General features: G+C 44.5%; 1 protein-coding gene across 1 annotated transcript in view; it reads left to right on the top strand.

Moving 5' to 3' along the window:
• Window positions 1-27,526, top strand: part of CSMD2 (CUB and Sushi multiple domains 2) — a 797,331-nt gene that overhangs the window by 540,624 nt on the left and 229,181 nt on the right. The window contains 6 exon segments of the mRNA XM_064281672.1: window positions 405-592; window positions 1,318-1,506; window positions 1,713-1,829; window positions 11,338-11,553; window positions 13,207-13,395; window positions 21,601-21,770. Of these exon segments, the coding sequence (XP_064137742.1) occupies window positions 405-592; window positions 1,318-1,506; window positions 1,713-1,829; window positions 11,338-11,553; window positions 13,207-13,395; window positions 21,601-21,770 (1,069 nt within the window).

The raw sequence follows: 27,526 nt of genomic DNA, 5'->3' as shown, positions 1-27,526 counted from the left end.
TTTCCTTTTTTTTTAAACCTGAAAAACGTAAAAACCATTCTTAGCTCACAGGCCATACAAAAAACAAAAAACAGGCCACAGATCAGATTTGGCCCTCAGGGGTAGCTTGCTGACCCCTGGCCTAGAACATTCTGACCCCCATGAGGCTAGTAGTTACTGTGCTTCTAAGTCTTAAGATGGACAATGGTCCAGGTCATGGAAAGGAGGGGCTTAAGGAGGGGTTAAATACATTAGAGAAGGCCCTTCCCCCTTTCTAGTAAACATGCGCCAGTCATATAAAAATATCTCAGCCCATCAAAATCAAGTTGTTCTTTTGAAGCCCTGGGATAAGCGGGGCCTTTTGTCATTTGCAAACTAATCAGCACTGTGTGTCTCAAGAAGTCTTCACTTCCGTCTTTTGGCAGATTTAAAACCGAGGTCAACTATGACACCCTGGAAGTGCGAGATGGACGGACCTACTCAGCGCCCTTGATTGGGGTTTACCACGGGACCCAGGTCCCTCAGTTCCTCATCAGCACCAGCAACTACCTCTACCTCCTCTTCTCCACGGACAAGAGTCACTCGGACATTGGCTTCCAGCTCCGCTATGAGAGTGAGTCTCGGAGGGCACCGGGAGGCAGGTGACAGGGCTGGCCCAGAGTTTGCTCAGCATCATCTCCGTGGTGTTCTCTGTTATGGCATGCTCCCAGAAGATGCTCCCTCACCCTAGAATGCCCCAGAGCTCCACAGGAGCTTCACAGTCATTGTTAACCTTTGAGAAACGATGACGCCTCGTGGCCTACATGCTGGGCCCTCTCACGAATACTGCGCGGCCTCTTCTGTGTGCACATGATTGTGTGCCACCATGCTGGGCACTCCGGGGAGAGAGTGTTTGGCCAACCATGAAGATGGAGTGAGGTGGCATCTTCCCACTCACTCTTGCACCTTCTGCCCACTTTCTGCATTCAAACTTGATGCCTGGACTTAAAGGGATGGATGTCACTTTATTTCTTGCAGACCAATACAGAAAGCTGTGGTCCAGAGCGTCATGAGAATAGGGCCATTTTCTTACACGTTTGTATCCCTAAGCTCTAGCATAGTACCTAAGCTATTCGGCTAAGGTTTATTGAATGAATGAACAGACAAATGAACCATCAAGCTAAAGGGTTCTCTCTGACAGGTCTTTAAATACCCTCTCACCTAAAACTGACAACACATTTGATGAGTGGGTAATCACCGGCACCTTCAACCTTTTATTAAATGAGGGGCCACTTGCCTCCCTTGCCTTTGTGAGTCAGCCACAGTCCCTGTCTGGTGACAGTGGGCTCTCTTTTCCAGCTATCACACTACAGTCGGACCACTGTCTGGATCCAGGGATCCCCGTCAATGGGCAGCGTCATGGGAATGACTTCTACGTCGGTGCTCTGGTGACCTTCAGCTGTGACTCGGGCTACACGTTAAGTGACGGGGAACCCTTGGAGTGTGAGCCCAACTTCCAGTGGAGCCGGGCCCTGCCCAGCTGTGAAGGTGAGGCAGACCAGCACGGGGCACCGAAGAAGAGGCAGATTCCTTTCCTGCCATTAAAAGCCAGGAGCTAGAAGGGGAACTGACCCCCCTCCTCCACATCTGTGAGGGCTGGAGGTTTGGAAGGAGATGGGGCAAGGGATCCTAGGAGGACTGTTAGGGGAGCAACCCTGGGCATTCTTTAACTGCTCTCTTTGCTCTTTCTGTAGCTCTCTGTGGTGGTTTCATTCAAGGCTCCAGTGGGACCATCTTATCACCCGGGTTCCCTGACTTTTACCCCAACAACTTGAACTGCACCTGGATTATTGAAACATCGCACGGCAAGGGTGAGTGAGCCCATAGTAGATTTTGGGATATGACATGGTTAGGGCCCCAAATTCCTCACGTGAAAGCAACCTCAATGGCGATCTACCTATACAGTAACCTCTGGCCTCAATCTGAATTTTTCTCACCAATGGAAAAACTCCCAAAACCTTCCCATTTTTTTGAATCACAGAGTTCATTAATAAATGTCTTTGAGAATCCATAATCTCCAGGCTGGAAGAGATCTTGGAGGTTACCAGCTCAAAAATCCCACTCAATGCAGGAATCTCCTCTAAATTACTCCCTAAAGGATGGTAACATACCCTCTGTGTAAGCACCCCCAGTGGCGGGGACGTCACCACCCCAGCCAGTTGACAACTGGGCACCTAAGTATAATTTTTTGATAGATCTGACTTTCCCCGATAGTCTGTTAAGCATCCCTTTTATTCTTTGTACTGTGCCCTGGAGGAGCATAAGGAGAATGTACTAGCTCTTCTTCACCCACCCTTCAGGTATCGAACGTGACAGTCCACTTCTGCATGATTCAACTGTTCCTTAGATGGCACCTTTTCATACTCCTCACCAGGCGAAGCTATTGTCTCTGCTACCCAAAGATAAACAGTCTTTGGAGGTCCAAGTTCAAAGTTAGGATTCTGGTTATAAATAAACACTAATTAATGTACTCTTTCATTCAACAAATATTTATTGAATGCCACCTATGTGGCAGGCACTGCAGCTGTGAATGAATAAATAACCAGACAGATACGGTCTCTACCCACAGAAGCTTATTCCAAAGTTCATCCGGAGTCGTGGTTCTTAACCCCTCTGCACTTTGGCAAATACACTAATACTTAGACCCTACCCTAGAGGTTTTGATTTTCTGCGTTGGAGGTGGAGACCCAGCATCTATGCTTTTAGAACACATCCCCAGTAATTCTAGGGCGTGCTCTTAATTAACAACCTCTGATCTAGAAGAATTAACACGTAGAAGAGCCAAGAAAAAAATTTAAAAGGAAGAGTAACCCTTCCAGATATGAAAGTATTGTTGCAGGCTAAAATAGTTTTAACAATGTGGTATGAGTAGGAGTGAGCATACAAATCAGTGGAGAATAAAGGTCCAAAAATAGACTGCTGTGTGTGTGGTGTGTGTGGCGTGTGCGGCATGTGTGTGTGTGCGCGTACGTGTGTGTGTGAGAGAGTGTGACTAAATGACTTAGTATGTGTTTAAAGTGTCATTTCTGATCCATTGATGAGAGGATGGAATCTTTAATAAATGATGTTAAAACGGTGGGCTTAACCAATTGGAAAAACAACCAAATCCATAACTCATACATTTAATTACATAAATTCTAGTACTAGAAGAACATAACCATCGAACCTCAGGGAGAAGGGAAGGTACTTTAAAGAGTAACATCAAAAGCAGAACCCAAAAGGCAAACACTATTAGATTTGATTTATTAAAAATTTGAATGGATTTATGTCTAAAAAAGACCATAAAAATCCAAAGTCAGATAGTGAATGGACAAAAGATTTGCAGCATAAATAACTGCCTAAGGTTTACCGTCCTGATGCATACAGAGCTCTTAAAAAATCTATAAGAAAAATATGCCTGACCCAGCAGCCTGTAAAATGAGCAAAGCTATACACTAACATGTCACAATAGAGGAAATACAAATGAAAATACCAACCCTACAAATAACTAAAGAAATACAAATTCAACCAGTAATGAAACACCATTTTTCAAGTCAACAAAGGTAATCATAGGAGCGTGGGGGAGAGAATAGAGACAGGAGTGCTCTTACTGCTGACATCGTGTCAAATGCTTTAAACTTCCCAGAGGGTGATTTGGTGACATGAATCGAGAGTCTTAAACATGTATGTGTCTTTGGACTGAGTAGTTCCACTTCTTAGAATTTATATGAAGAAAATAAATAAGACTGTGCATCAAGATTTAGCTACAAAGATGCTCCTAAAACGTTGTTCATTATATTGAAAAAATTAGGACCTATTCAAATGTCCATCAATAAGGAATATTAAATAAACTTACAGTACAGCCATATAATGAAACACTATGCAGCTACTAATGTAATGTGAAAGAATATTTAAAGATCTGCAGAGGTGGTTGCAATACATTGTTAAGTGAAAAAAAAAAAGTTTATAAATGAGCACATTTAGTTTATTTAAAAAAAAAAAAAAACGAGGATATGGACATAGAAAACAGTCTCAAAGAATATACCCCAAGATGTGAATTCTAAAACCAAAAAACTCAAACCCAATGCCATCGAGTTGATTCTGATGCATAGCCACCCTACAGGACAGAGGAGAACTGCCCTATGGGATTAAGCCCTGGTGGTGTCGTGGTTAAGAGCAATGGCTGCTAGTCAAAAGATTGGCAGTTCAAATCTACTAGATGCTCCTTGGAAACTCTATGAGGCAGTTCTATTCTGTCCTATAGGGCTGCTGTGAGTTGGAATTGACTTGACGGCAACAGGTTTGGTGTCTTTTTGATAATCTTTACAGAAGCAGACTGCCACATCTTTCTTCCGTGAAGTGGCTGGTGGGCTTGAACCACTGACCTTTCGGTTAGCAGCCAAATGCTTAACCACTATGCAACCTTATTTTCATCTTTTGGCTTTTTTTTTTGATTTGGGGAAATAAACATATATTACATGTAAAATAAGATAAACACTATTTGTATGAAAACAAAAATTTGAAAAAAAGTCATCCTTACTGCATGTACTCAAGTGCATTCACTTTGCTTTTAATAGGCCTGACCTAGCTGGGACTAGGGTGGCCTGGAGCTTCTTGGGGCAATGAAGGACACTCCAGGCAGTCAGAGAGAGGCCTGGTGTTGTCTCTTTCTCCCCACAACATTGTTCCGGAAGAGGAAAAGGATGGGGGCAGCGTCCTAACTCATCCTGCAGAGCTACTCCGTGGCATCAAAAGGGAAAGAGGAAGCCCTCATGATCTCTAGTCATGATTTTCTCTGTCTGGGCATCTGTGATTATAGGGTGTGTGTTTCTCTCTGGGAGTCCCTGGGTGGCACAATCAGTTAAGTACTCAACTACTGACTGAAAGGTTGGTGGTTCAAGTCCACCCAGAAGTGCATCGGAAGAAAGGCCTGGGGCTATCTACTTCTGAAAAAAAAAAAAGCCATTGAAAATCTTATAGAGAGCCCAGTTCTACTCTGCACACATGGGGGCACCATAAGTCAGAATCAACTCGACGGCAAATCATACATGTGTATATGTCAAGTAAATATATAGGTCAATACACCTCAAGAAATATTTTAAAAATGTTTATCTTATACTTGCACTGCTCTGGGTGTTAGGAAACACAGCTGAACAAGCCACTCTGCTGTTGCCTGCCCTCAGGAAGTTTATAGTCTAGTGATGGAGATTAAAAAAAAAATGAACAAACCAGTTGCCATGGAGCTGATTCCAATTCTTGGCAACTCTGTGTGTTTCGGAGCAGAACTGTGCTCCATAGGGTTTTCAATGGCTGTGATCTTCTACTGCCTTTCTTTGATGCCCCTCTGGGTAAATTCTAACTGCCAACCTTTCAGTCAGCAGGCCAGTCCTTAACTGTTTGTGCCACCCAGTGATGGAGATAGACAATCTAAATAGATCTGTCCATCTAACATGGCCAATGCTGTAATAGAAGGAATAGAGGTGGGTGAACATCCAGAGCCCAGCTCAGGGACTAGGCAGGTGTCCTGGAGTTGAGGCTTGAGCTAAGACTTCAAGGATGGACAGGAATTATCCAGGACAAAGGGCATTCCAGGCAGAGGACACAAGATGAGAAAAGGCACGGATATATGGCCAGCCTTCCTTAGAACCATTTAAAGGTTTCACATAAGCCTTAGCTTAGAGCCCCAAATCGTAAAATAGCTAGCACAGGCCTATAGCTTTGCTTACCTTTCTCAGCCTCATTCTGAGCCCTCTAAACACTAAGCTCCAGCTCGCTGAGCTTCTATGATTTTTCTAGAACTACACAGGCTTTCTTTCCCCTCCAGAGCTTTGCTCACTATGCCATTTTCTTTCCCCTGAAGTATGGCCTCTCTCCACAGCACCTCCACCCTTCCACTGTGTAGCCAGCTCCTCGTCCTTCTGAACTCACTTCCTCAGAGGAGTCTTCCCTGACCCCTTCCCTTCCCTGGGTCAAGGTTGGCTCACCTCCCACGTGCTTCTGCAGCCTCCTGTACCTTCCCAGCCACAGACTTCGCCCATGGCGCTGAAATTGCATTTTCACCTTCTATCTCCCTGACAAACTATAAGCTTTTCGAGAGACATGTCCGTCTTGTGTCCTGCAGTTTCCCCAGCTTCTAGCACTGTGCCTGGCACATACGGAGCTCAATAAATATTCAGTGATATGAATTAAATTAAACTAATCCAGACTCTTCTTCAGAAAGCATTCCTCAGTTTTGCTTGTAAGGGTATCTTGGAATAGTGTAGCTACTAGGGAGCTGACCCTGATCACCTCATAACAGGCAGAAGCACAACTGAGGAAACTCAAAACTTTGTGAAATTCACAATTGTTGAACAGTTCAGAATTTTCAACTAGCCACACCCTCAGCCCAAAGGAACAGCCAATTTAGGAATCCAGAGACTGTGCCCTGCTGAGACGCTGGGACTGGCACCCTTTAACCCACAAGACTATAAAAACTAGATGAGTTGAGCAAAGAGAACACCCACCATTACACACCACCTAGGTGCTAGGCAACATGCCCTGTGCTTTGCATACACAGTCTCATTTATTCCTCACTTCAAGGAATAAAACTCACTTGTGAGGGAGGTATTTGTTGTTGCTGTTGCTATTAGTTGCCATCGAGTCAGCTCCAGCTCATGGTGACCTTATATATAACAGAAGGAAACATTGCCCCGTCTTGTGCTGTCTTCACGATCATTAGTATGTTTGAGTCCATTGTTGTGGTTAATGTGTCAGTCCATCTCATTGAGGGCTTCCCTCTTTTTCATTGACCCTCTACTTTACCAACCATAATGTCCTTTTCTAGCACTTGGTCTTTCCTGATCATGTGTCCAAAATAAGCAACACAGAATAGTTACCCTTGCTTCTAAGGAGCGTTCTGGTTGTATTCCTTCCAAGACAGATTTGTTCGCTCTTTTGGCAGTCCATGATATATTCAGTATTCTTCACCAGTACCATAATTCGAATGCATCTTTTCTTCTTCTGTTTTCCTTTTTCATTGTCCAGCTTTCACATGCATATGAGGCACATCTTAGTCATCTAAGTGACATCTTTGTTTTTTAAACTTTAAAAATGTCTTTTGCCCAGTGCAATGTTATTATCCATATAAAGTAGAACTGGGGTGGGAGAAGGGGAGGGAGAAATCGACTTTGGCGAAGACCCTTCAACTCGTAGATGGGCTTTTGGTCCAGATCTGTCTTACTCCATTGCCCATGCTTTGTCCACCACCCTGCTTTCTTCTGCCCTGGTGTGGTGTTGATTCCATTTGTAGGATTTGCATGGTTCATTCCAGCAAAGAATTCTTGTGTGTGTTCATCAGTCATACCAAATCTGGATTCCAGTCCGAAAGTGGGGGCCTCTAGTTCTGTAACAATGTCTTCGTTTTCTCACATCAGCCAAAAGAGCCCCAAGCAACCAGCACAGCTGGGAAAACCCAGGGGTTTCATCTCAATTGTTTACTCCTCCTTAGAATCCCAGACAAATGTTTGCTCCTTTGTAGGGGCTGCATTTGCATGCTAGAAGAATAGAGTGTAAAGTACAATGATTAATCAACTTTGTTTCCGGCTGTTACTGTGGCCTCTCTCCACCCAACCACTGTTCTAGCTAGGAGGGAAAGGACAGTTCCACCAAGTGTTTTCACAACGTCTGTCTACAGACTGAGTGATAGGCGCACATCCCCCAAATCTCCTCCAGCATGCTCACACCCCTCATTTCTGGGATTCCCACCCCTGTGAAGCCTTCCCAACCTTCTCCATGAAGTCAGCCACTCCTCCTTTGTGCTCCCACTCCACGTTCTCACTGCTGGTGTGTCTGTCTCCACTGAACTCGGAGATCAGGGCTTAGCTGCATCCCTGGCCTCATGGTTTCTGCTGAGTTCTGTACTCCACCATACCACCACAGAAGCCCAAATGCCCAGGAGCACCAACTCCTATCAACGGGGAGACAAGAATATGAAAACATAAAATACTTTAATATGAAGGGCTTAGATCCAGCCTTCCAATTATTTTAGTGTTCGTCTAAGGCATATCAGTAATTATCTAGAAAAGTATTTCTCAGAATTTTATGTGCCTACAAATCACTTGGGGATCTTGTTAACATGCAGATTCTGATTTGATAGGTCTGCAGTGGAGGCCGAGAGTCTGCATTTCTAACCAGCACCCAGGGGATGCCCTTGCTGCTGGTCCATGCAGACTCTTTGAGTAGCAAGTGTGTCCAGCACTCCTGCTTCCTGCACCATCCACAGCACCTAATCCTGTAAGCACACTCACCTGTGGATGGGCATGCGTTAGCAATCATGCCTACCCAAACACAACTGCAAGCTGGGCCAGTTGGAGAGTCACTTTGGGTATTAAGGTCTTACCTCTCCATAATCGTTCTCACCACCTGGTCCATCTCACCACCTGGCTGCTCTTACTACATGCTCTAGTCCTATAACTTGAGAGACAGTGTTGAGCAGCGATTAGGAACACAGCCTCTGCAGTCGGATCACCTCAGTTTAGATCCCAGCTCTTTAACTAGCTGGGTGACTGTGTTAGGCTGGATCCTCTAGAGGAACAAAACCAGTGAAATATATATACATATACAAAGAAAGAAATTTTTCTCAAGGCAATGGCTCACGTGGCTGTAGAAGCTGGGAAGTCCCAAGTTCGTGGGTCAGGCATCAGGTTGGAGACTTCTCCTGACTCATATAGCTGCAGTGGCTGACGAACCCAAGATTGGCAAGTAAACTGCTAGCTCAAGTCCCAAGAACCGAAGGTCAGGTGATGACGAACCAGATACAGAATCCAGAGCTGGAGCCTTGCTGGAACATCCACTTATATACCGAAGGCAGGCCACACCGAACAGTGAAATGAAGTGCTGCCTGATCCTGCTCCATCGCCATGATCAATTGTGAATCAGGTCTTTGTGATTCATAGGGTTTTCACTGGCTGGTGTTTGGAATTAGATCACCAGGCCTTTCTTCCTAGCCTGTCTTAGTCTGGAAGTGCCGCTAAAACGTATTCAGCATCGTGCATGCCTCCACTGACAGATGAGTGGCGCATGAGTTACATTGGCTGGGAATGGAACTCAGGTCTCCCACAGGGAAGGCAAGAATTTTACCACTAAAGCACCAGTGTGCTCTCTACCTTTGTAGCTCAACTTCAGTCCTAAACTCCAAATCCGTACTTCCACTTGCCCATATAGGGTTGCTATGAGTCGGAATCGACTCGAAGGCAGTGGGTTTGGTTTTAGTGGGTCATAGATATCTGCTTGGATGCTGGTAAATCACAAAGTGCAGGGTGTTCAAAGCTGAACCCATTACTTCTCTACACCCAGCTCCTTTTCCTCCTATACATCTCACCCCAGGAAGTGAAAGACATCACCATCCTTCAGTTCAACACCTGCCCACTCATCTTTTCCTTTCTTCTTTGTTTTGTGCCCTGCTGGCTCCCATCCATGCTACTTCTTGAATGTTTCATATCTACTTCTTGCTTTCCTTCCGTTCTGCCAAGCCCCATTCTCTTGGCCAGCACATGCAGGCTGTCTTTCTAATTGATCTCTTCACCTCGTCTTCACCATTTAGTCCTTCTCATGGTCAGCAAAATCTTTATAAAAACTGAAACCTGGTCCATACTTGATAGGATGACTTGTCCTTGGCTCCAGAAAATTTTCCAGTCTTCAGCCTACCTTTCCAGCCTCAATTCCAGGTATTTCCTGCCATGTGGGTCTCAGCCCTCAGCCCTAAAATTGGCCGCATCTCTGTTGCTTTACACATGCCAGGCCCCTGCCTGGGAGATGACCTTTCCTCTTTTCCCTGGTTAATTTCTGCACATCCTTTTAAGACTCATTAAATGTTCACTCCTTAATGAAGCCATCTGTATTAGTCAGTATTCTCCAGATAAAGAGAGAGAGAGCTGCTATTGAGTCTTGGCAAACTTATGTACAACAGAACGAAACATTGCCTGATACTGTGCCATCCTCATGATCACTGGCATGTTCAAGTCCATCGTTGTAGCTACTGTGCCAATCCACCTCACTGAGGGCCTCCCTCTCCCTCATCGGCCCTCTCCTTCATCAAACATAATGTACCCTCCAGCAATTGGTCCCCCCCTTTTTTTTTATGATATGTCGAAATCAAGCAAGTCACACAATATTCCGCTGGGATCCATAATATTTGGTTAATTTCTGAAAGTAGATTGCCAGACCCTTTTTCCTAACCTGTCTTAGTCTGAGAGTTCCACTAAAACCTGTCCATCATGGATGACCTTGCTGGTATTTGAAATACTGTTGGCATAGCTTCCATCATCATAACAACACACAAGCCTCTACAGTAATACACATATATATGCATATGTATGTATGTATACATAGAGAGCCCTGGTGACGCAGTGGTTAAGAGCTTGGCTACTAACTAAAAGGTTGGCAGTTCAAATCCACCAGCCCCTCCTTAGAAACCCCGCCAGGCAGTTCTACTCTGTCCTGTAGGGTCGCTATGAGTCTGAATTGACTCGATGGCAACGAGTTTTTATATATACATAGAGAGAGAGAGAGATTTTAAGAAATTGATTCATTCTATTGTGGGGGCGATCAAGTCCAAAATCTGTAGATCAGGCAGAAGACTGGAAAGTCCAGCAGAATAGAATAGCCATGTTACAGTCTTGAAACAAAATTCTTTATCCTGGGAAACCTCAGTTTTTGCTCTTAAGGCCTTCAACTGATAGATGAGGCCCACCCCATTATCAAGGGTACGCTCTTGCACTTACAGTCAACTCATTGTAACACATCAACAGAATACCTTCATACCAACATCTAGACTAGTGTTTGACCAGACCGCTGGACACCACAGCCTAACCACGCTGGCATATGCAATTAACCATCACACCACCCTACACGTCCTTCTTTCTGTAGTAAATTGCTTCCTATTCTGCCCTCCCTACCACTCTCATTCGTAGTCCTTATAGTATTTATCACTCTGTATTATAGCTATTTGTTTAATACCTTGTCTGTCCCATTGCTCCTAGCCCAGGGTTTGGCGCATATCAAGAACTCAACAAATATATAAATACTTGTTGAATGAATTAATAACTATGACACATTCTCACAGACTGAGCCATAAATCTCCCTTTCAAATGCTGACAGCCATAAAGTTGGTGTGCTTTTCCTAGCTGGATCCGTGGGCAATGGTGTGTTCAGGTTCATTCATTCAGGTTTGCCTGTCTGTATTGATCAATATGTGATACTAGTTATTTGCAAAATCAAAATGTTCTTGCAGATCCTGCCTTGCAGCTGGGCACCTTCAGCCATGTCACCATTGCAGACTTAACCCTTCTGGTCTCTTGGCAGGTGTGTTCTTTACTTTCCACACCTTCCATCTGGAGAGTGGCCATGACTACCTCCTCATCACTGAGAACGGCAGCTTCACCCAGCCCCTGAAGCAGCTGACTGGCTCACGGCTGCCAGCTCCTATCAGCGCTGGGCTCTATGGCAACTTCACTGCCCAGGTCCGCTTCATTTCTGATTTCTCCATGTCATATGAAGGCTTCAACATCACCTTCTCAGGTAAGAGTGTGAGGGTTCCTGGGGGAAAGAGACCTCAGAGGCCTTCTGACTTTCCCTCTGCTGCCGGCCTTTGGTCTTCTTAGCAGAAAGTTGTTGATCTACTCTACAGTCTCTGAGGCAATGACCTCAGTGCTGCAGCAAAAGATATTTGGGTTAGACACAAGGAAGAACTCCCCTCCAATGGGTATAGAAGGAGTTAGCAGGTTTGTTGAGGAATCTCCTTCTCTGAAGGTGTTTAGGATTTGCTCTGAATGACCTACCTAGCTGGTTGTACTTGAGAACCTCACAAAAGTCACTCCCTGCCCTAGCAGTTCCAGATTCTTCTCTTATTTCCACTTCCCCCACTTCACAGCCTACCATTAAGAGAAGAAGAAGAAATAAGTTTGGAATTAATATATTTGAGATGTTTTAATCTCATTTGGAGTCGTTTTATGAGTGGTAATTTTTTTATTTTGGTGAAAGTAGACTGTTTTAACAATTTCTACATGTATAATTCAGTGACATTGATTACATTCCTCAAATTGTGCTACCATTCTTGCTATCCTTTTCCAAATTATTCTACCACCTTATCTTAAACTCACTGCCCCCTAAGCTTCCCATCTAACCTTTTGAGTTGCCTTTGTCAATTCATCAGTGGTAGTTTAATGTTAATAGATATTTATCTCTGTGTTTAGGATCCTGAAAAGTAAGCCCTTTTACGTGGCATTCAGGGAGAAAAGAGAACTAGTACCAAGTTTCCTGGCTGCTCTTGTCCCATTGTACCCCAGGGTCCCACCTTCTCAGCCAGGAGTACAGATATCAGATGGATTCCTCCTGGGATGGGCAAGAGGTACCTGGCCTTCAGAACTGGGCTCTTGCTGACCCTTCAGCAGCAGAAGCCACCTGCCATGTGCCTGGCATGGCTGACAGGACTGGCCTGGCCAATGGAACGTATCCAGCTAGTATACCACATTCTATCTGAGAGACCTTCCTTCTCACCACAGAGCACCCTGGAGCACTAGCCCCCATGTGAGAAAGAGTTCCTTGGGGGCAAGGGAATAGTCACTTCTATGAGCACTAGAGGTACCATGTTCATACCCTGCCCATAAATGCTGGCCCATTAGACTCGTCCTCTGACCCATTATGGAGACTTAGCTCTCAGTGACATACTTGAATTTTCTTTCCCAGTGTTTTTAAGTTGCCCTAAGCTGGGACATATATCCTGGCCCTCTTCTACAGGGATGATTGGATTTGTCTGGTTCAGTGCCTAGAGAGAAAAAGTCAGGAGAGTCTGAGAGCCCTGAGGTTTGGGGTTAAAATGGAGATGAAGGGACAAAGGAGGGAAGGGTCAAGTCATGAGGTGCTTCATCAGTACTCTCAAAGCGTGCATCCAGAAACGCAGTGCCCCTAACCCACTGTTCACAGTAGTGAAGGATCCGGACCACCTAAAGATGACATGGCCTTTTCCTCTGACTTGCTGTCTGCCTCTGTTCCTCTTGGGCTCTCTCTCCTTTTCTCTTTACCTTTTGTAGGGCAGTGTGTGGATATTCTCTCCCTCTGTCTTTCTGTATGTCTGCCTTGTTTCTCCCTGGCACTTTGACCTATATGTCTCATCTTCTCTCTCCGCGTCTCCCACACATATCTCTGACCCTGACTCTTCGGCTGCCTTTCCAGAGTATGACTTGGAGCCCTGTGAGGAGCCCGAGGTCCCAGCCTACAGCATCCGGAAGGGCTTGCAGTTTGGCGTGGGTGACACCTTGACCTTCTCCTGCTTCCCCGGGTACCGGCTGGAGGGCACCGCCCGCATCACGTGCCTGGGGGGCAGACGGCGCCTGTGGAGCTCGCCTCTGCCAAGGTGTGTTGGTAGGTGGTCACGTGCTTTCATTTTGCTTCACTAATGGGGTGGGCAAAGCTTTAGTCAATTGCTATGGTGTAGTGGAGAGCACACAGGCTGAGAGTCCAACAGGCCTGGGTTTGAGGACTGACTGACCACACACTTACCTGTGGTGGGGCCTTGGGCAGGTCACCTAACCTTCTTCTGCTCCAGCCTCCTTATCTGTAAAACAGAAATGGCAATACCTGCTTTGTGGGGCTTTTCCATAGACTAAACAGACCTTTGCAAACTGGGCCTTTACAAAGTAGGCATTCAAATGAAATTGACTTCAATACTCTCATCTCCCCACCCTTAACACGTAGACTCATGACTTAAGGGTACCTCTTGCAGAGGAGCCTGGATGAGTACCAGGTAGACCTTTATAAGTCTAAGTAGGAAGTATGACCTTTATACAGGGAGAGTCCCAGTCTGTTGGAGCAGATGAGTGCTAACCCTCGGAGAAAACCTAAGAAGACTTCTCCACTCAGCTGGGGGAAAGAGGGGAGCATAGTGGGTTCATTCCTAGAGCACCTATTATGTATCAGAGCCCTGGGTGCTCAGTGGTTAACAGCTTGGCTGCTAACCAAAAGGTCAGCAGTTCAAATCCACCAGCCACTCCTTGGAAACCCTATGGAGCAGTTTTACTCTGTCCTATAGGGTCACTATGAGTCAGAGTTGACTCAATGGCAATGAGTTTTACTACATATCAGGCACTGTTCTGGGTGTTGTGGATACAAAAGTGAACAAAACAGGCCAAGTCTTCCATTCACAGTCTCACTTTCTGGTGGGGCTAGATGGGCCATGAACACATAGGTATGTAACGTACCAGGTAGAGTTGAGGGGTTCAAAGAAAAATTAAGCCGGCTTAGAGAGTGCTGGGGTGGAGTTGCTCATCTGTAAAGAGTGGTCAGGAAAGGCCTCTGTGATGACTGACATTTTAGCAGAGATCTGAAGGAATCTCAGACGCCCACCACTGGAGTATCTGGGAGGAGAGGTAACAGAGTGCAAACCCCTGAGCCTAGAGGGTCTCAGCGTGTTTGAAGACCAGCACGGAGGTCACGAAGAGAAGGGTAGATGACAAGGTTAGGGACGGGCTGGTTGGAGGGTGCCTCTAACCCACAGTCCTCCTGCCTCCTTGCCAGAGCCTTAAGGAAGGCTGTTTAGAGCTATGGGTGGGCCTGCAGGGTGACCAGGGTAGGGTGATATCCCAGGGAGGTGGAGCAATTGCTGTCCTTAATTTATAGGGTTGAAGGCTCTGCATGCTCAATACTTCCAATGCAGAGCTCTACCTTACCTGGGTGGATTAATGGGGTTTTTCCAGGCTCAGTGTTAGCCATGGAACTCATGCTTAGAGTGAAATATTACACAAAACCCTAATACTGTATACAAAACAGATAGGAGCACATTGCACTGACTCAAGCAGGGGCTGGTATCTCAGAGGCCCATGTGGTCAGCCTGGCCTGAGACAACTCTGTGGAGCCCTGGGACTCTGCAGGGGTGGGGGGCCAAGTACCTGCTCTGCCACTGACCAGCTCTTAGAACTTGGCCCAGCCACCAAACCCACCTTAGCCTCAGCTCCTTCCTTTATGGAGGGAGGCTTCATTCCAAGGTTAACCCAGCCAACAAAACCAATAATGATGTAATTGACATAAACCACAAGGTGCCATGTCATTTTCTTGATTTTTGCCAGTAACCTTTTACAATCTCAGTGAGGAAAAATTAAGACAAATAGATGTGGAATTCCACTTTTGACCAATTAAATAATCTCAAAATGTATCCGTTCTCCTGTACACCAGTCCCCAAAGCATCCACCCATCCTGACCTGGGTGCATATGCAAACACGTACACACACTCACATACTCCCACACACTCATGTATGTACTCACACACACACACACTGACTAACATACTCACCCTTGTACCCACTTACATACTCACTCACACACTCACACAAGCTCACTCATACTCGTGTACACTCATACTTGCATACACATGCACACACACTCACACACACACACAACTTACCCTTGTAGGCTCAGTTCCTATTCTTCATAGGCTTCGATAGCAAATGAAGAAAGAGCCAAATTAGCTTGGCATTTTGAAGGCTGCACCCCTTCTTTCAGAGAACTTCTGTATTTGTAAGTCTTTTAGACATACCATAGGGGCTTACACAAACCAAGCATCCTATCAGCTCTTTTGTACTGACCCTTTTGAAGGGCCATCCCTGAACATGGTTTTTAGATTATTTTTGTGTTTTTCTTGCAGAGAGCGTTTATTTCCCCCAATTCTTTTCCATTTGTTTGGTATTGCTTTTTTACCAATCCAGCTGCATGGAAGGTCCTTTGGGTCCAAGGTTAAGGGGTTGTCATGGCTTTCTTAAGATATCGGCTGCTCGCAGCTCTTTTCCTCTCTGGGAAAATGTCCTCAGATAAGTGGTTCTGGGGGAAATTTTTCTTGAATGGGATTATCCAGGACCACAGATGCACAGTCTTTAAACTCTTGCCTCATTGATCTCATTACATAAACTCATTCTTTAACTTATTATTCCAATTACTGTTTGTTCATGACATCTCACAATATTTTCATTATTTCATTTGTCTTCTGTCTCACATGTTATTAATACCGCCTGGCAATTACAATCACCTCTAATTACAACCAGCTCTGCCGCAGAGGCTCGGGCTGGAGGTATCATGGGAATGCCCACCCAGGGGAGGCTCCCAGTTGAGTATGTACTGTAGGTGTAAATTGAATGAATTAGCCCACACAGTGTTACCAGGAGAATTCCCAGTGAAGAAGGAAACGAACAGCCCTGGGCTCTAATTCATGGTATGATGGGGCTGAGACAGCCTCTGACTCCAGAGGACCCCATTCTGCAGCAGGGGACATGGCCCTGTCCTTGGGATCCCCAGTGTGATGGAGAAGACCTGACCCTCTGCCTCAGGAGCCCCAGACTGATGGATAAGCTACAGCTCCTGACCTTAATAAGACCTCTTCTGACGGGGACGACAGAAGTCACAGATGCCTAAATCAGTGACAGCACTTTCCTGTGCATATGCCTGCTTGTTTCTCTGGAGCACTTATCTGTTCCCATCCACACTTGTGTTTGGATTTTCAGATTCATCTGCTCGCCTCTGCTGTTACTTTGGAAACCCTCCCAGAATCAAGCGCCATGTCCCTCTGCCCTCCTGGACTGGCCGTAGTGCTCAGGACAGGGGCCCTGGGGGGGAGGAGGACCTGGGGACTGGCCAAAGACTGGCCACATCTGAAGCTGTCAACCCTGTTGCCATCGTTGTAAATGTGTTGGGTATGTGGGGAAGATAAGTGGGTCATGCTGGAACCTGGGACAGAGAAGAAGTATGTAGCCACTGTGCAGCAAGCCAGGGCCAAGAAGGGGCTCCAAAAATAAGCCAAAGCCCATGTTTAAGGGAATCCACCTTGGTCAGAAGCTAGGCAGAGGACAAGAGGCATTGGGAATGGTGGGGGTTCTCTGAGCATTGGGTAGATAATGCATGCCTCCCAAGAAACCTCTAGGGCTTTCTGCCAGTCCCAAAGCACAGGCAGTTAAGGCCCCAGCTGGAAGCAGATCAAGCCACATAAATTCATCTGGGACAGATGGGGAGAGAGAATAGGAATAACACTTGTTAAGTGCCTACTATATGCCAACCACTGGACCACCTACTTTACACATAAAATTTCATTCATTTAATCACTATAGTCTTATGAGGATGCTGTATTGTCCACATGATGCCAGATGAAGATACCAAAGTTAATATAACTTGTCTGTCTGACTCTGAAGCCCGTGGTCATTCTGCTGCACCACGTGCCTCCCGGAGACAATGGGGAGATCCTTCAGGAGTTGCCATGTGATGGGACTGAGTAATAAATGTCTAATGTGCACCACCCTCAGCCACACACCACCCAACTAAAAACCCTCTTCTCAGGGCCTTCACCCCCAAAATTTACACACTCGAGATACATATCTACCTAAATCATGAGCTGACACCGCCCCTTGGGTGCCTGTCCATCACTGTCCCTTTAGGTTATAACCCAGCCTAGCACATTCATCATGAATATTTGGTCGCTTTGCAAACAGACTGAGCTTAAAATATCACAACACTAGATTTCTTCTTCAAGACAAATAATGGGTTATGTAAAGTCTTAGGCAACCAAAGCTGGTCCTGAACTAGATAGATCTTAGGGCACATCTAAAACACAGGGACTTGTTGGCAGGACATAGTCACTGTCTTCGAATACACTCTGGGCTGAGGATAATTAGGGTTGACTATGTGGTCAAAGCAGTGTCTTCTTGGCTGACCTCGTTGTCCTTCCAACCAGAATGAGGACACTGAGAGATGGTTTGGAGAAAGCGGAATTCCTACCATCAACCTCAGAGATTCAGAACATGCTCCAAACTCCCCATATGTCCAGACAAATAATGGGCTCACCATCTGGACTTGTATTTAAATCCTTCCGGAACCTAATTATTTTTAGGACCATACGTCTTCTGAGGTCAGTGTACTCCATATTCTTTCATTCATTCGTTTGGCAAATATTTATTTTACAGACAATCTGGACTAAGCCTTGGAGATTCATAGATGCATAAAGCATGGCCCCAGCCCTCAAGTAGTTCACAGTTTGGATAAGGGATACAGGCAAGTGATAAACAGTCATGGTACAAAGTGGTAGGCGCTGTGATGCAGGGAGGCCCAGGGTACTTTTAGAACACAAGGAAAGGCTTATAAGTATTTAAGATCCTGGAGCTCCAACTGCAGGCTTCATTTTCTATAGCACATGTACTACCACTGAGCTGCCTCCCAGCTCATCTGCTGATGCCTGCCCTGTGACCAAGTCCCAACGGACCCACAGTGCAGTGGAGGAACTAGAAATATTAACAAATCATTCAAGTAAAATGTGATAAGTGCTATAAATAAAGGTATGTAGACATTCTATGGGAACGATGGGGAAAGAATGACTAATTCTATAGGAGGAGAAACAGACTTTTGAGAAGAGGAAGTGAGTTCATTCATTGAATGAAACAAGGCTTCAATACCTCTATGCTAAAACTTTCTCCTAACCCGGGGGGAAGGTAGAGAGGGCAGTGGCTGTTCTTGCCTTCCATGCAAGAGACTCCAGTTAGATTCCTGGCCAGTGCACTTCAAGCAAAACCACAAACCATCTGCCAGTGGAGGCTTGCATGTTGCTGTGATGTTTTCAGATTAGGAAGCAAGGTCTGGGGATCTACTTCTGGAAATCAGCCAGTGAAAACCCTGTGGATCATAATATCTGATCCGTTATGCATGGGGTCACCATGAGTCAGGTACCAACTGAATGGCAGCTAAGAAGAAGCCATAAAAAAAACCCAAACCCATTGCCGTTGGATCAATTCCAACTCCTAGCAACCCTATAGGACAAAGTAAAAACAGCCCCCATAGGATTTCCAAGGAGCAGCTGGTGGATTTGAACTGCCAACCTTTTTTGTTAGCAGCTGAATGCTTAACCAGGGCTCCAACAAGAAGTCTTGGAAGCTAGATAAGTGGGAGCTCCTAAAAATCAAGCACTTATGCTCATCCAAAGACTCACCAAAAGAGTAAAAAGACAACCTACAGACTGAGAAAAAAAATTTGGCAATGACAAATCCGGTCAGCATCTAATCTCTAAAATCTACAAGGTACTGCAAAACCTCAACAACAAAAAGAAAAATAACCCAATTGAAAAATGGGCAAGGGATATGAACAGACACTTCACCAAAGACTTTCAGGCCGCTGATAGATACATGAGGAAATGCTCAGGGTCACTAGCCGTTAAGAAAAAAAAATAGACAAATGCAAATCAAAACTACAATGAGATAACCATCTCACCCCAACAAAAAAAAAAAAACTTTTTTTTTTTTTTTTGCCAAGAAGGCTAGCATTAATCAAAAAAACACAAAATAATAAATGCTAGAGAGGTTGTGGAGACACTGGAACACTTATACACTGCTGGTGGGAATCTAAAATGGTACAACCACTTTGGAAATTGATTTAGTGCTTCCTTAAAAAGCTAGAAATTGAAGTACCATACGATCCAGCAATCCCACTCTTTGGAATATATCCTAAAGAAATAAGAGCCCTCGCATGAATAGATATATGCACACCCATGTTCATTGCAGTACTATTTATGATAGCAAAAAGATGGAAACAACCTAGGTGCCCATCAACAGATGAATGGATAAACAAATTATGGCATATTCACACAATGGAATACTACACGATGATAAAGAGCAACAATGAATCTGTGAAACATCGCATAACATGGAGGAATCTGGAAGGCATTATGCTAAGTGAAATTAGTCGCAAAAGATCAAATATTGTATGAGACCACTATTATAAGAACTCAAGAAAAGGTTTAGACACAGAAGAAAGCATTCTTTGATGGTTAGGAGGGTGGGGAGGGGGGAGGAAAGGGGTATTTTACTAACTAGATAGTACAAAAAACCGAACCAAACCCAGTGCCATCGAGTCGATTTCAACTCATAGCGATCCTATAGGACGGAGTAGAACTGCCCCATAGAGTTTCCAAGGACCGCCTGGTAGATTCGAACTGCCGACCTTTTTGTTAGCAGCCGTAGTAGTAGACAAGAATTAGTTTAGGGGAAGGGAAGGACAACACACAATACAGGGGAAGTCAACACAACTCGACTAAAACAAAAGCAAAGAAGTTTCCTGAATACAACCAAACGCATCGAGGGACAGAGTAGCAGGGGCGGGGGTCTGGGGACCATGGTTTCAGAGGACTTCTAGGTCAATTGGCATAACAAAGTTTTTTAAGAAAATGTTCTGCATCCCACTTTGGTGACTGACATGTGGGGTCTTAAAAACTAGCAAGCGGCCATGTAAGATGCGTCAATTAGTCTCAACCCACCTGGAGCAAAGGAGAATGAAGAACGCCAAAGACACAAGGAAAATATGAGCCCAAGAGACAGAAAGGGCCACATAAACCCAAGATTACATCAGCCTGAGACCAGAAGAACTAGATGGTGCCCGACTACCGCTGACCGCTCTGACAGGGAACACAACAGAGTGCCTGATGAGAAAAGTGGGATGCAGAACTCAAATTCTAGTAAAAAGGCCAGACTTAATGGTCTGAGACTAGAGGAACCCCAGAGAACATGGCCCCTGGGCTCTCTGTTAGCCCACAACTGAAACCATTCCTGAAGCCAACTGTTCAGACAAAGATTAGACTGGACTATAAGACATAAAATGATAGTGGTGAGGAGTGTGCTTCTTAGCTCAAGTAGACACATGAGACTAAGTGGGCAACTCCTGTTTGGAGGTGAGGTGAGAAGGCAGAGGGGGACAGGAGCTGGTTGAATGGACACAGAAAATACCGGGTGGAGAGGAGAAGCATGCTGTCACATCATAGGGAGAGCAACTAGGGCCATGTAACAATGTGTGTATAAGTTTTTGTATGAGAAACTGACTTGCATCATAGACTTTCACATAAAGCACAACAAAAAAAGAAGAAGAAGAACAAGAAGGCTTGGGGACCCTTAATTCAGGGACCACAGAGTTTGAGATCTCAGCCCCACATCTTCATGAATTGAGAGACCTGATCTAAATTGCTAAGCCCCACATTCTTTATCCTTAAAACAGAGATGATAATTATACCTAGCGTGTGGTGCTGGTTATTGTGACCAATGACTGAGGTGACACTTGTAAAGTGTTTGTCATGGCATTTTGCATAGAATGGCTCAGAAGATGCCAGAGATTATTATTCAATATTGTTCCCCGCTTAGTTTCTATCCTCTGATACTGAAAAGACTTCATCTCTCCTCACTTAACTGCCTCCCTCTTCCTCTGGATCCTCCTCGGTCATGTCAGTTGCTGCGATACTATGCAAACAGGTGTGGGAAGCGGCTGCTTTTACTGTGGAAGTAAAGGGCACCTGGTAGGTTCATTTTTCTTTCTGCAGAACAGAGACAGACAGACAGAGGCAGACAGATAAGCAGCCAGGCAGCAATTCGGGTGGGCAGGTATTTTTTTAAAGGTTGATAGGCAGTCTTACAGACAGGCAGACAAATGGGTAGGTAAACAGGCATTTTGGCAGGTTGGCAGGCAAACAAGTTGCCATCTTTGTAAGATCCTCCAGAGCTGTGAGTTGTTTCCCACATGCGATGGATGGAGGTTAATCTGTGATTATTGTGGTTCTCTTCCCAGCTGAGTGTGGGAATTCAGTCACGGGCACTCAGGGTACTTTGCTGTCTCCCAACTTTCCTGTGAACTACAACAACAACCACGAATGCATCTACTCCATCCAGACCCAGCCAGGGAAGGGGATTCAGCTTAAAGCCAAGGCCTTTGAACTCTCTGAAGGAGATGTCCTCAAGGTAAAGTGGATCGATTTCACAGAGTACGTATGTTACAGTGTGCAAACGTGTAGTCAGCCCTCACCTGTTAACTCTGTGTGCATTATCTACGGACTTTCTCCTTCCCCCCTGAGTCTTAGGGTATTATCCTCACTCCTCTGGGAGAAACTGAGGACCTAAAAGAGAAGGATATGTGAGTGTCTAAAGATGTGTCTTTATGTTTTTTCAAGGGGTGGCTGCACTTAAATGTGTGAATGAATATGTGTGGACTGCTTTATAAGAAATAATACTAAATTCAGTTGGAGTGGATCAAGTTTTCCATTGTCAGCCCTGATCATCAACACGAATAATGAAGAGCTAATAGAATGTGTGTGTGTGTGTGTGCATACTTGTGTGTAAGCATGTGCATATACATTTATGTAAATATGTATTTGTGGATATGGATACTTTTCTGTGTATGTTTCCACACATGTGTGAATCTGTGCCTGTGTACTTATTTGGGTTTGGGAATCTGTATCTTATCACATACTTGTCTCGGTATATTTTGTACGTGTGCCCTTGTGCATGTTGTGAGCACACGTTTCATAGAGCAGTAGGCTATTGCAGTAGCCTCAATGTGTGATGGTGATGGCCTGTGTATGGTAGTGGAGTTAAAGAAAGTGGATTCGAGAAATACCTAAGAGGAGGAAATGCTAGGACTTGGATTTGAGATGACAGAGAGGGAGTTTTTAAGACATGGAGCATATATGTGACTTACATTTCTTTGTGTAGGTGTGATTAAGTGGGCTTCTCCAATAAAGATCAAAGAGTTGACATAGGAGACTTCATTAAAGAGCTCTCTTATTAAAATGGATTATAAAGAAAATCTCATACGAAGTATGACCATTTTCATCCTAGGCCAAGAAACTTTATTTTAGCTTATTCTAAATATAGTTTTATTTCCCGTAGCCAGATAAGTACTGACATTAGAAAAAGTTGAAACAACCAGAGGTCACTATGCTGGAAAATCCAAAGAGAAAGCATTAACTTCTCCATCTTTTGGGATTCTCTCCAGATGTAGTGAAGTGCTGTCCTTCTTATGCATGGATGATATTCTTGACCCAACCTCTGATACATGTGTTCTCTGGTGTGTACGTGCATGTGTGTATGTGTATGCCTGTGTGCATATGTGTGCGTGCATGTGTCTGTGTTTGGAAGGCATTTCTCACTCTTTCCTAATCCTTCATGAACTCAAAAGGATGCACTCGTAAGATGGCCAGCTGGGAATGGGTGTGCATGAGATAGGGCAGAAGAATCCCAGTGGGGCTTAGGGTCCTATCATTGGCTTCTTAAACTCTGCTTTCAACCTTCACGTTTCCCAGACACAAAAGTATGTGTCTCTCTGTGAGTGAGCATGAGACCAGGGCTCTATACACTTCCTAGCTCCATGTCTTTAGTCATGCCCCTTACCCTTCACGGTTCTCCACCCGTTTGTTCATCATGAACAGTAGAATCTCAGAGGACACAGCCAGGGACAGCAGTGCTGGAGTGACTTACTCTATAGTGGTCCAGATGGAAGGTGTGCAAGCTGGGCAATGTAGAGGCCTTCTTGGATGCAGAGGGCTATTGTTAGCCCGGCAGAAAAAGGCATCTTTGTAGCATGTTACCATTTTCATGTTGTGAAGGGAGTATGAGCAACCATCCTGTGCATGCAGGTGATAGGACCAGCAGAAATAGCTCCTAGGGTGCTGCAGATCACATGGAGTGTGGCCAGTGCTTAGGCATCCTCAGTAGGGTGGTCTAGATTCAGAGTAGCACCTAAGACATAGACAACAGGTGTGTATGCCCAACTGCACTGTCAAGATGCTGGCCTCAGGATCAGGTGAGAAGATTAATAGACAGACAGAAGAAAGACTTTCCAAAGCTGAATAAGAAGGGAGGGGCACAAGGCATAAAATCCAAGTCAGAGGTCAGGGAGGGCTCAGGCAGCATGCAGGACTTCAGGTAATCCTGCAGAGTTGGGGAGTGGGGTGGATGCTGAATTCCTATGTTTCTTAGGGAGACTTCATGCTTTTTCTCTGCAGCCACCTGCCTAGCTGGCCCTGCCACCCAGCAGGTAAAGGGCTCTAGCTTTCCAGTATTGTGCTCAGCCTTCTAGGCCAAGGGCATCCTCCTGCATCTAAGCCTCTTTAGTGTCCTCCTCAGAGGGTTGGACTGTGGCTTCTGACCCAGCTGAAGGGCCATTCAAGGGCCCCTTCTATAGAACTGACCCTGAGGAAGGGAGGGAAAGGCACATGGGAGATCAGGGTGGTATCATGTATCATCTTCCTCTTCCAAGCTCTTCTCCTCAGGACCCCCTGCTGTAGGACACAAATAGCTACCAGAACTGTTTCAGAACTAAAAGAAACTCACAGCTATAGTTTCCCAAGTGGGATTCAGAGCCGCCCCACAACACAGTCCGCTGTAGCTATTTGAACCTGACAATCTTGTCTACTTTGACAGAAGTATGTGCACAAGGAAACTAGAGATCAGAGTCACCTCCAAATCCATCTTGCCTGGACCCATCTGCTACAATGCAGGTGTATTCCTAATCCTGAGGACTTGCCTGACCCTCCAAAGAAGCCCACATGCCCACCTGAACTCCTGACACCTCCTCCACACTTTACTTGTCTCCCAAGACACAATATTATGAGTTTGACTAGCCCTTCCAACCTATGTTGTTATCGTTAGTTGTCGTTGAGTCAGCTCCAACTCATAGCAACCTTGTATAAAACAGAACAAAACATTTCCCAGTCCTGTGCCATCTTCATGATCATTGGTATGTTTGAGTCCATTGTCATGGCTATTATGTCAATCTATGCCATTTTCTCTGACCCTCTACTTTATCAAACATGATGTCCTTTTCTAGTGATTGCTTTTTCCTGATGATGTGCCCAAAGTAAGTGAGTCTTGCCATCCTCGCTTAGAAGGAACATTCTGGTTATATTATTTTAAAACTTATTTGTTCATTCTTCTGGAAGGTCATGGTATATTCAGTATTCTTCACCAACACCACAGTTCAAATGTATCAACCCTGTATATAGTCCTGTATTTATGACCCAGGACACTTCCCTGTTTTTATGCATTTGTGAACCCATGCCTGTTCCTTACCCTTTTCTGTACCCTTAGCAACTGTTCATTTCTTTAATATCACTCCCCCTCGCCCCAACTTGTATCCCAGAACCACCCAACTCCTTTTGTTCTGGTCCCCTCTAGGTATTCCTTGCTGCTACCCTGGCATTGGCAAGACAGGAAGGGACTTTAAATGCAATAGAATTGAAAGGCAACTTCCTGCTCAAGATGGCAAATGAAGCACCTGCATATAACTACAGCCTCTTCAGATTCCCATTGTAATGACTAAAAGGAATACAAAAATAGGGAAACCTGTCTCAGCACTGAAAATTAGGGAAAGGTACCCTTCACATACAACTTAAAGGAATTTCTAACAAATGGTTTACCACAGAAAAAGTCCAGATTGAGAAAGGGGCTAATCAAACCACAGTTGATATAAATGAAGTCAAATCCTGCTCATGCATGAAGTGGTAGAAACCTTAAGAAAAAATGCATCTAAGACCACCTAGCTCAGAGCAGCAGAGCCTAGGGTCCATTAGCAGGGGCCAAACTTCAATCCTACTAGCCCTTCTGGAAGTGCTAGGTCTACAGCTGTGATTACCTCTTGACATGACATTCTGGCTCTCACTTGCCTTTTGTTGGCAAGCCAGGTAAAGCAGGACACTGCCATGGCTCATGCCTAAAAAGAGTAATCATGCTTATTGGAGAAGAGGCTGCACAATGACACACACACACACACACACACACACACACGGTGTTTGGCACTGAGGAGATACCCCCCTGCTATGGCTACTTCTGGCTTTGCTCTTCTGCTCCCTTGACAGACTACTGGATGTTTCCATTCTCTCGCTGTAATGGTGTGTCAACAAGAAAAATAACTGGGTATGTGAAAATATTGAGTAGATCAGAAGAAGGGAACCTATCGGAGGAATCACAGCTAATTATTCTCCTGTAAGCTACAAAGAAAAAAAACATTTAAAACTCCTAGTTTGCATTCTTAGCAGGATTTGAGAGAATATTATATTTATGACTCAAAAATAAGCAATAATGAAAACAGCATTCTGAGATGAGGAAAGATTGAATAGAGATGAAAACATGATCACCCAATTAAAAAATGGAATGGAGGCAATGAAGGGAAGATGGTAAACCACAGAAAAATGAATTAAGTTTATTACAAGATAAATTTGAGCCCTTCTCCCACATTTCATAAGGAAAGGGAAAGATTCTTGTATCTTAATAAAATGTAGAATCAATCCACAGTAAAACTTTACATGCTAAATAATACAGCATGAATAAATTAAAAATGGCTAGAAATATAAAAAAATTTAATAAAGTTATACTCATCATGGGAAGATTTTAATATACCTCTCTTAGTCTCTGGCAGATCACTTAGGTTAAAAATAAATAAGGATTTAGGTAGCCTGAATGATACAACAGAATAGATCTGAAGTAAGTAGGAGAAAGATATTTTTAAAAGATAAAAGCAGACAGGCATAGGAAGGAGGAATAAGGAAGAATCATTGCTTAGTGGGCACTGAGTTTCTCTTAAGGGAAATGAAAAAATTTGGAAATGGGTAGTGGTGATGATTACATAACATGGTGAATATAAATAATGTCCCTGAATGTACATGAAAAAATATACCACAACTTAAAAAAACATAAAAGCGGAAATGACAGGAAAAAAAAACTAAAAAACAATAGCAACCATAAACAAAACCAAAAGCTGGTTCTTTGAAAAATAGCTGATAAAATAGACTAATCTGACAGGACTGATCAAGAAATAAAGAAGCCACAAATATGTAGTATTAGAAATGAAAAGACATAATAATCATAAATATATGTTGCTGTTGTTGTTAGGTGCCGTCGAGTCAGTTTCGACTCATAGCGAGCCTATGCACTACAGAAGGAAACACTGCCCGGTCCTGCGCCATCCTTACAATCGTTGCTATGCTTGAGCTCATTGTTGCAGCCACTGTGTCAATCCACCTCGTTGAGGGTCTTCCTCTTTTCCGCTGACCCTATACTCTGCCAAGCATGATGTCCTTCTCCAGGGACTGATCCCTCCTGACAACATGTCCAAAGTATGTAAGACGCAGTCTCGCCATTCTTGCCCCTAAGGAGCATTCTGGCCGCACTTCATCCAAGACAGATTTGTTTGTTCTCTTGGCAGTCCATGGTATATTCGATATTCTTCACCAACACCACAATTCAAAGGCGTCAACTCTTCTTTGGTCTTCCTTATTCATTGTCCAGCTTTCACATGCATATGATGCGATTGAAAATACCATGGCTTGGGTCAGGCACACCTTAGTCTTCAAGGTGACATCTTTGCTCTTCAATACTTTGAAGAGGTCCTTTGCAGCAGATTTGCCCAATGCAGTGCATCTTTTGATTTCTTGACTGCTGCTTCCATGGCTATTGATTGTGGATCCAAGTAAAATGAAATCCTTAACAACTTCAATCTTTTCTCCCTTTATCATACTGTTGCTCATTGGTCCAGTTGTGAGGATTTTTGTTTTCTTTATGTTGAGGTGCAATCCATACTGAAGGCTGTGGTCTTTGATCCTCATTAGTAAGTGCTTCAAGTCCTCTTCACTTTCAGCAAGCAAGGTTGTGTCATCTGTATAACACAGGTTCTTAATGAGTCTTCCTCCAATCCTGATGCCCTGTTCTTCTTCATATACTCC

Source organism: Loxodonta africana, chromosome 3 (genome assembly GCF_030014295.1).
Source record: "Loxodonta africana isolate mLoxAfr1 chromosome 3, mLoxAfr1.hap2, whole genome shotgun sequence".
NCBI classification, from domain to species: domain Eukaryota; kingdom Metazoa; phylum Chordata; class Mammalia; order Proboscidea; family Elephantidae; genus Loxodonta; species Loxodonta africana.
This window is presented reverse-complemented; position numbering and strand designations above follow the sequence as displayed.